This window comes from Pangasianodon hypophthalmus, chromosome 15 (genome assembly GCF_027358585.1).
Source record: "Pangasianodon hypophthalmus isolate fPanHyp1 chromosome 15, fPanHyp1.pri, whole genome shotgun sequence".
Taxonomy (NCBI): domain Eukaryota; kingdom Metazoa; phylum Chordata; class Actinopteri; order Siluriformes; family Pangasiidae; genus Pangasianodon; species Pangasianodon hypophthalmus.
In genome coordinates this window covers 4,252,673-4,262,500 of record NC_069724.1, presented here as the reverse complement: position 1 = coordinate 4,262,500, position 9,828 = coordinate 4,252,673, and the positions used below count along the sequence as shown (strand labels likewise).

The 9,828-nt window shown below is 37.6% G+C and overlaps 1 protein-coding gene and 1 non-coding gene across 2 annotated transcripts in view; both read right to left on the bottom strand.

Moving 5' to 3' along the window:
* Positions 1–339: 339 nt before the first annotated feature.
* On the bottom strand, positions 340–412 carry trnav-cac (transfer RNA valine (anticodon CAC)). Its single transcript has one exon. It is a non-coding gene; the product is annotated as a tRNA-Val (tRNA).
* Positions 413–949: 537 nt separating this feature from the next.
* The window catches only part of LOC113541783 (collagen alpha-1(XXIII) chain), a 64,872-nt gene continuing 55,993 nt past the window's right edge, over positions 950–9,828 (bottom strand). Inside the window, exons 12-30 of the mRNA XM_026938945.3 lie at positions 7,764–7,790; positions 7,626–7,652; positions 7,471–7,524; positions 7,247–7,309; positions 7,097–7,132; positions 6,905–6,964; positions 6,751–6,795; positions 5,967–6,011; positions 5,761–5,850; positions 5,594–5,647; positions 5,344–5,409; positions 5,203–5,229; positions 5,015–5,083; positions 4,813–4,875; positions 4,680–4,706; positions 4,512–4,565; positions 4,309–4,395; positions 2,313–2,351; positions 950–2,225 (exon numbers count right to left, since the gene is read on the bottom strand). Of these exons, the coding sequence (XP_026794746.1) occupies positions 2,223–2,225; positions 2,313–2,351; positions 4,309–4,395; positions 4,512–4,565; positions 4,680–4,706; positions 4,813–4,875; positions 5,015–5,083; positions 5,203–5,229; positions 5,344–5,409; positions 5,594–5,647; positions 5,761–5,850; positions 5,967–6,011; positions 6,751–6,795; positions 6,905–6,964; positions 7,097–7,132; positions 7,247–7,309; positions 7,471–7,524; positions 7,626–7,652; positions 7,764–7,790 (936 nt within the window). The 3' untranslated portion in view covers positions 950–2,222. The remainder of the gene's footprint in view (positions 2,226–2,312; positions 2,352–4,308; positions 4,396–4,511; positions 4,566–4,679; positions 4,707–4,812; positions 4,876–5,014; positions 5,084–5,202; positions 5,230–5,343; positions 5,410–5,593; positions 5,648–5,760; positions 5,851–5,966; positions 6,012–6,750; positions 6,796–6,904; positions 6,965–7,096; positions 7,133–7,246; positions 7,310–7,470; positions 7,525–7,625; positions 7,653–7,763; positions 7,791–9,828) is intronic.

The window sequence follows — 9,828 nt, the reverse complement described above, 5'->3', positions numbered from 1 at the left end:
CTATTAGTATCAATAAAAACAGAGCTGCATCAGTTCCCCACGTTTAGGGCAATAATCAAAGTGTGTAACCATAGAAACTGCCCCTGTGTGCTACATCAGGTGGAACGCGGAAGCGGTTGGAGAGAAAAGTCAAAATGTCTCCTGCGCCCTCTAGCGACTGACTGCAGTACAACGTTGAATCGCATGTTACTTCAACGGCGCCAGATCCAAGTTATACGTTCAATTTACACGTCAGACATATTTTACAACAATATTTTACGTTTCTTTCAGTTGTAACACATAGCTGTGCAGCGGTTATGAAAAGCAAAATGACTCAAATACAAAAAAAAAATGGACCCGTGTTTCCGCCCGGTTTCGAACCGGGGACCTTTCGCGTGTGAGGCGAACGTGATAACCACTACACTACGGAAACCTGTATACAGCGCCTTTCATATGGGCTAATGATAATCCCATCCATCTATCAATAATTGAATTTAATGAGTAATTTACCTACGTGTGACTCGTAATACAAGTTTGAAATGAGGACAATTTTACAAATAAGTAATATTTAAATCACAGTTCATCCCTACATTAGTAAATTTTTACATATAAGAAATTGTTAGCATGATTAGCTTCAGTTTTTTGGGAAGCCACTCATATAGTCCTTTTCATAAATCATAGATTTTCATATTTCAATCAGCTAAACAGCATTTACAGTCATATTTCTGAAAAAAAACAACAACTTTGTATTACACTTACTCAAACTAAATTGCCCCTGCACAAACATACTGAGCTACCACTAGCACAGTGTTAATGGTAGACATAGCAATATACTGTATATAGCCTAACAGTTAATTATGGATAATTGTAGAGCAGTACTTAATGCAAGTGATGTGATTTTACAAGTGAAAAAACGTGCACAGCTTCCAAAACAACAACACCTGAATCAATTGAAGTCTGTGGTCAAAGGTTAAAAAAGAAACAGTTTAATAAAAAGTAAGATTCAGCTGTAAATTCATCATTAATTTCTTTTGTCGGATGTGTTCCCATGTTAATTGTACCAAAGGATCACTCAAAATATAAGTAGACAATGTCAGTATTGCTGTTAAAAGGCATATCAAACAAACCCATCGTACAATAATGAAATGTAAGGAAATTACATTAACTAACAGTCTCACTTAATATTAGAACTTTTTGAGCTCTTGTAACCAAACTACACAACCAAAACACATCTGGCTGAAAAATACATCCAATCATTATAAACCACACATCAGAATTGATACAAAACACTGCTGTAAAATCTTACAATATAACACTGCATGCTATTAACACAAGAAAGCCTACTGCATGACAAAATGTACACATGTATTGAAGGACTGTTGAGAGAAATACACAAAACACATCACACTGCATATCAGTAGAACAATCTTTTTAAACACTGAACACTAAAAGACAGGGAGGATAATAACTATACATATTATTTACACGGAATCAAAAAGAGTATTGAGAATGTCAAGCAGTTCCTTAAAATCAATAACTGAAAAGTTGAAATTCTTTTGAGCCGAATATCTCACCCACTTCTTGTCCTCTTGTAGTGCAAACTTTGACATTATTGTGGTTTAATTTCCAGATTTTATTCAGATGTAAAAAACCAGATTGGTTTCTTCTTACATGAGTAGCTCTTCCTGTGGGTTCATCCATGCAACAGTCAATATCCCATGTAGTTACATTTGTAGTAGTACGGTTTTCACAACTGTGAACAATTGTGCACCATGTGCTTCTCTCCTGCTGATAAACCTTATCCTTTCAAAGAAAGTGAAAAAATGGACAAGCTAGCTGTTTCAGAAAAACAAAGGCTGCTTAAAACAGTTCAGTTCAGAAATCACGTGTCACACTGCACAGTCTGTTAAATGGGTTTGGGATTGTGCCGGTGTTGTTATGCAAATGCTGGTGGTTTTTCTATAGTCAAGACCAGCATCAGAGTTCTCTCTCATACCACAAGTCCATGTGCAATCCACACTTGATCTCAAATCAACCCTCTTTGCTTTAGTCCTTCAAATTAGGGCCTTTCTTTGTAGAAAAAGCAGCAATATAGAAAGTCCACATGGAGTTTAAAGTATTTAAATTTAATCAAATCTCAGTATATTAAATAGAACATACAAAATTAAAGGGGGGGAAGTAAAAAATGTTAGTTTCAAATATATATATCAATATGTACAAACTCCAAAGCTGCTGGTTTGTCATCACTGCAAGAGAGCAAGAGGGCAAAGTTGAATGCAGTATTCTGAAACAAAACGCCACATTTTAAAAAGTCCAAACCGTAATGTACAAACCTTATGCCAGCATCCTTCTACTGGGAGTCCATCCCTGTCCTAGGAACAGAAATAAGAAAAGGACAAGAAGTTACTCTTATACGTACTGCCTAGAAAATCTAGTCCTTCTTGTTACTAATTTGTATGCCTGAAATACCCTTAAAATATATTTCAAACAAGAAGGAAGTCATTGAAGAAAAACTATTTGAGACATTTGACCTTGCTGTGACCTTGACCCTGTTTGGATCAATTGCAAAATCAGTTAATCTCCTGGTTACAATTATAGTCCCATATAAAGCTTACAAACCATTCAACCATACCCTAGCAAGAATCTCAGACAGACGGATGGAAACATAACATAATGCCTCCACCACCTAGGGATAAAACGTAGGGCAACAGGGCACTTTTTATAACACATCACTCATGCCACATGAAACACGTTGGTTTTCAACCAGTCCAAAACACGATGAAAACAGACCTATGACACCAGAGACTATTTAAGAGACATGCAGTCAAGGTACACAAACAGAAGACCTCACTGGGATGATTTTATTGTGGGTAGTGTGCATCATAGGGTAAGTCTTTGAGCTGACATGTTCAATATTAAATAAGAATTTCAAGACAGAGGAGGAGTGTGTTTTAAGATCAAAATAGCAAAGCTGTAAAGTATACCCAGAATTAAATTAAAGCCTTGATGTATGAAGAAAACACCATGATTATGTGCAGGGTGACCCAGTAGACCATGATTAGCAAAGGCGGAACCAAAAACAAAACCCAACACACCCAGAGCAGATATACCGTACCAAGGGTCAGGGGACATCTGTAGGGGACTTGGATTCCCCGTCATGTTCTCTACCCATGCTGGGGTCATGTCAATGAAACCCATCCATGATACAGCTGTTCTGCTGTTTCATAATCTATAGCCAGCATCTGACTATCAGAGGTTACACCACAGCATTGCTCGAAACTGATTGAACAGAAGGTGTTGATGTTGAAGGTGTTGATTTTCTATAATAGCACGGCTCTGACAATAAATTTAATCGACAGGTTTATATTAATGCACTCATCCTAATACGTTAACATTTCTATAATAACTCTTTCACAGGGACTTGTATGGCCGACTATCTACATAATATAAGGCTAATAATAATCAGATTAAAAAAACAAGAAAAACAATCATAAAACAATAATTATTTTTCTGTTAGGTATTTAACATTTATCAAATGAGTGTTCAGTGTCCGTGCTTTGTAACACACTGCAAAAAAATGTCTAACAAGCGAAGATATCTTGAATAAAGGAAGTTTTCTAATATTTCTCATTATGAGATATATAACAAACATAATATACAGCAGTTAAGCATATTTCTAGTCATATTTACTAATTTCAAGCATAGAATTGTCTCGTTTTATTGACAGATTGTTTTACATTTTTCTAGAAATAAACACTTGAAATAAACAAAATAATCAGTGAAAAAGAATAAGACAATTCAAGCTTGAAATGAATAAAAATATCTAGAAATAGTTTTAATAATCTTATATTTGTTCAAAAACAATCTAATAAAGAAAATATTTGTTGAATTTGCTTATATTCACAATAATTGTACTTGCTAAGACAGTAATATTCTGTAGAAAGTGATCCGCAATGGGAGAGTCTTCAGGACAGAGAAGTTTGCACTTTCTGGTTTTTCGGGAACACGACAGGATTTTTTTTTTTTTGCTTTATTATCTTCAAGAAAGAGAAAAAAAGACAGGCTGGTGACTGAACAGCTATTTGTAACTGCTGTAATGTAAGTGTTAACAGGCGCTAACTTGTTTCGCTGATGTTCCACAACATTAATCTAACTATAAATGTTTAAAATGTGTGACATGTCATTCATTAATAAATTATAAATTGTAATCGTTGACAATCGTCGGATTATTTTTCTTATAGTAGCACCCATTGTATTTTATACCTTACATATTACACTGTTAAGCATATTTTTCACTTTTTACAGTGCAGGAGAAGGTGGGTGACATACCACAGGACAAGGCTGATCCAGCCCTGGAGGCCCCTGCTCTCCTTTCTCTCCTTTTAGACCCCTTTTCCCCAATGAGCCTCTTTCACCCTGAAAGAAATAGAAGAAAGCATTATATAATGGTACAAACTATTAAACCACAACACATGATGTCATGATGTACATGATATACAAAAATGTGCAAGGAAAGTGTCTCTCTTTCTGACCTTTTCTCCTCGTCCGCCTTTATCACCCTTCTCTCCTCTGAGGCCTGGGAAACCCTGTGTGGGGAGACGTAAGGTCAGTAAGAACTTATATATTGCTGTATAATAACAACAGCTATATAATCCTATTAGCTATAAAATGCTATATGATTGTGTCCAAAGCCTACTCACGTCTAATCCAGGCTCTCCTTGTTTTCCCTGTTAGAACAAATAATATCAATATTGAAAGCAGTGAGAACAATGTTTCCCGAATCTAATACCAAAAATATATTCAAGCCAATTATGTCTTTTGGAAGACACTGACCTTTTCACCTTTTGCACCTGGTAGACCCACCAATCCATCAGAGCCAGGATAACCTTGAAGACCCTGAACACAGTGGAGGAGAACAATATCAGACTATCCCAGTGCACACTAGATCTTATGTGAAGATTTCCTTATTCATTGCTCCTCTCCTGGACAGTTATTTAACATCTATAACCACTGTGATTTGAGAAACATGGCTTACCCGTGGCCCTTGTGGACCTTTCTCTCCAACATCCCCCTTCTCTCCTTTCATTGCCTCACCTGGTTCTCCCTGAGTTAAAATACATGCACCCGGTTACATCTATCCTGCCATTAGTCCAAAACAAACAGGAAATAGTCCTTTTATACGATTTTGCTCATTCTCATTTCAAACTGCTAGTACAATTGTACCTTTTGGCCAGGTATTCCATGATGGCCCTGAGGACGAATGAGAAAATATTATGGTGTTTGTTTTATATACTGAGTCTTTCTTGCTAAAGAATGGTTGTATCTGAAAAAAGAATGAAAAGACTATGATATTTTTTTATTTACCATGATTCCTTGAGGGCCAGGTGGTCCTGCAGGCCCTGGAGGGCCTGGCAATGCAATAATCTGAGCCTGAAAGGAGATTTCAGACATTATAAGAGCTGCAATCATCAAAAGAACAAAACAACCCCACAGAATAGTTTGAATTTGTCATGAAGCGAATAGATGGATGCAAGTGCAGGTTTTCTGGTTTTCTTAAAACCCATGTAGCAGAGAGAGCTCTTTTAGAGAATGCATATTAATGAATTCCACGCACCAGACTGTCCTCAATTCTGGAGTCTCCCTTCTCCCCTTTCTGCCCACCAGCTCCCTGAAATAAACATGCAAATTTTAATCAGTACTCTTCTATATAAAACAATCTTTTCTTCAACACACCACATTTACTTTGTATCACTCTCTATCTATACTTTGCATCACACTCACCGCTGGCCCAGGCTGACCCATCTCTCCCCTCTCTCCCTTTTCTCCTGTCGCTCCAGGTTCTCCTCTATCCCCTCTTTCTCCTTTTGAACCCTGTGATTACCAGGCCAAGACATAAAGTCACTTACAAAGTAACAATGTCTAGACTGTTTAACCATACGTTGCAGATAAGATATGCTACAATACATGTTATATATGATTTACTCTACCTGTCTGCCTTCAGATCCAGGAATCCCAGGAGAGCCCATCTCTCCCTATTAACATATTACATTTCAGTGGCTAAATAAAAAAAAAAATCCTTAAAGGTCATAAAGGTGACTAAAGCAAATGCATTGCTTCTGGGTCATTTGAGGTGGTGAACTAGAATGTGGATAGATTTGTATGGCAGTATACTATTGTCTGAATTAGTGGTATATGCAGTGTATATAAAGTTAGAAATAAGCATTTCTCTTGTTGCAACTCCCTTAAGGATAGCTTACTTTTTCAAAGAAACGCAGATAAAAAAGAGAATAGTACGTCAACTTTATTTTGTAATGAAGGCTAAGCTCAATCCTCATTAAAAAAGTCCACTTTAAAAAAACAACTCTTCCATATTTACATAATTTATCAGTTGCACTGTTTCTCCAGCATTATATTGTGCGTAATGACATCCTTGTTGATAATATGAAGTTGTAGGCAGAGCTGTTTGGTGTGAGTTAATTTGGAAAAGGGTTGGGACAGGTTGGGGCAATTTGATTGCATGTAGCCAATGCAACAATTTAGACCACTTCTTTTCTCTTGGCAACCAGTATATAGTACAAAATGTGCTTATGTTGCCTCTTGACTGTTGATGACCTAAGATGACCTAAGGTCCTGTTTTGCCTATACCAGGCACTGCTTCTGACCACAGTATATGAAAACTGTGGTATCCATTTGTACTGTTATCGTACTATGACCTTTTCATATTGATCCAGGCCAAGCGGGAATCATAAAGAGCATGAGGAATATTCTCACCTTTATTCCTTGCTCTCCAGGAGGCCCCGGTGGACCAGGTGGGCCCTGTAGAAAAAGTATGCAATACAAATTAAGTCTGAAGATATCTTATTTCATGTAACAATGCTATAAATTAACATGGTATTTTTTTCATAATGGCCCGAGAAATCCCCACCTGCAAAATCTGTAATCTTTTAGACAGGTCAATATTCTCAGAGATTCCTGGTGCATCCTTCTTCCCAGCAAAGTAAGCAGGATAAGGAAGATGAAGTAAATATACAGCATATTACTGCTAATCATATTATATAATTGCTTTACAGTGAATCAAATTCATTAGGTTCATGGATTCGGGACACACCCCTTTTACCTGGAGCTCTGAAGCACAAGCGTCTCCTTTCTCTCCCTGTAAAGGCAGGTGTGCAGCGGAGTTTGTTATTTAATACTGATGTGCACCATGCAGTGAATGTTATCTGATTCACATTAGATTCACCACAGAGATACTTTACATGAGCAGTACCTTTATGCCTGGTGGTCCATCCATGCCTCTTTTCCCGTCATCACCTGGCTCACCTGGTTCTCCCTGCAGAATAACGGAATAACAATGAGATAAAGACATAAAGACAAAGCTTGAGAGACTGATGCAGATGCGCACCTCAAACCTATATTTAGCACTGGCTTTGGTGAATATTACAGTCAAAAATTGTTCTGTTAATTGATCCTAGAGAAGGTTTAACAACATACCTTTAGCCCTGGAGGACCCTGAGGTCCAGTCATTCCAGGCTCTCCAGAGTCACCCTGTGTCAGAGACAGTGGATTTAACAACAGTGCCAAGCTTAACTGTGACATTTAAACAGACCCAAGGGAATAATTGAAACAATATTTAATGAAGAACTTACCTTTATACCAGGTGGCCCTCTTGGACCCTTTTAAAGAAAGAAGCACAAACACAGAAAAAAACAAATAATTTAATCAATTTGAAAACAAGTGTTTTGATGCTATATATGTGATGCATATTTGAAACCTGAAATACCAACCTCATTCCCATCCTTGCCAGGAAGACCCTATTAGAAAGGAGATCTGATATTAGTGGCTCAGTTCATTAAAAAGCATGAAGGTGTGATTCAAAAGATTATCCACTAGATGTCTCTCTTTAACAAGTCCACAGAAGAGTAAGCCTAAGTACTGCACCCCGAGCCTAAACTGAAGCAGCATGGACACTTTGTGTCTTATGTAACTCATGACCACAGCTTGAGACCACAGCTCAAAGGAAAAAAAGACCTTTTAGGTCTGTTCTGAGCTGTGTGCAGAGAAAGACCCTTGTTCTGCCTGTAAATAGTTTAGAGTTTTCAAGCTATAATAGGGAACTTGTAGATAAAAGAGAAATGTGTAAACAACAGAATTAAGCCTGAAATGCACTGCCTTCTTTAAAAGAGAAGAAGAAATTAATCAAATCCTGGAGCTGATAGAACTAATGTTCCACAGATGAAAGCCTGCTGTAATAAATATGCAATGCATATTGCAGATCTTTTTACAAGAATAATTAATTTTGCAGACCATTTTAAAAGAACAATAAATTCTCAAAGCCAGCCTCACTGATATCACAGTCTGGTAGTTATGAATGAAGGTTATGAAAACATGTTTGGGAAAATTGAGCATTGTGAAGCATAGGTTGATTTTGCTAAAGTACTGGTACTGGTTATGATGAAATAACAACAATAAATCCAACACTGTGAGCAGGAAGTTGGCTGTTGTTGTAGAAACATGCACATGTATATAGGTTAGGTAAAACTCAAGATGTGATGTGGAGGCAGCCATCTAGGAACTCAACAAACTTTCCTTTAATATATGTACCACAAGTAAGAAATTACTTGCATTCAGCAGACACAACACCATCTATTGTTTAGGCCAATGCCTTTTGGAGACCTCTGTCTTGCACTGCTCACTGGGTGAAAAGGACAGATCCTTGGCATCAGGCCTTAAGCTGTTAATGAGGTAGTTTTACTCAACCAAGGATAAACACATGTACAATTTGCATGACAACAACAGGAAATGAGCATGTGAGTCCAAAATATGTGCTCATGTTATGGGGAAAGAAATAGTCAGAGAGAGTTAGAGACAGAGAGCTAAGAGGGGTTGGAAAGGAAAAACGGGGAAATTTATCTCTGATTGTGTTGAGGTGATAAAGGAATTTGAAATGGGAAAGATCCACCACAATCTTTGGTTGCTTGATGCCTAGTCTCAAAGGCCATACTTCTAGCATTCACTCAAGACTGGTAGAGTTAGTCAAAAAAATGTAGCCAAAAAACGCCTGCTTTCACAGAAGTTGGCAATTGGACTGACATGGCAGATGACCAACCACAGACCTTTTTCTATAGCCACCTGGCAAACTCACAAGCTTATATCCTTTACTCACTACCACCTGTGCCAAACAGAACTCTTTAAAAATAACTTAAATAAAATGGAATTCTGTTAACGACAGTGATTGTACTGTGATTATATTATGCTCTTAAATTTTTGTGACACAGTGTTCAAAGATTTGTTTTCCCACTGTAAAGCAGTGCACAGAAATACAAATACATAGAGGTCTGCAGAACCAATCATAGATTCTGAAGCTTGTGGCCAGAAGAGTGCACAAAAACTATTAGATGATCTGTGTCCCATGTATGGAGTGTCTGAGGCTGAGACTACTTGATGTCTATATTAAATGGTTGAGGATGGTGTGGATTAATTAATTTCCGTCATCTCTAATAAATGTCTAAGTAGTATTATGTATCTATGGGACACAAAAGGAAAGTGATACAGGGAGTCAAACTGCTTCCAATTCTACAGTAGGTGTGTCAGATACTAGATTGATTCTGAGGAAAGCAACTGAACCACATTACCTCTGCACTCTGCCCCAGTGTGTCTCTGATTTAAAAAAAATTCGAGCCCAAGCGTGAACATTGGGTTAACTGCTGTATATAGTGTCACCATGTGAAGAGCAACACCTGGTGAACAAAGAGGTATTCCTCCAGATGTGTCTGAGTCATGTAGGCTCATATGACGCATGAGCTCATCACAGGAGACAAAATGAATGCGTGTATGAATGCGTGTGTGCAT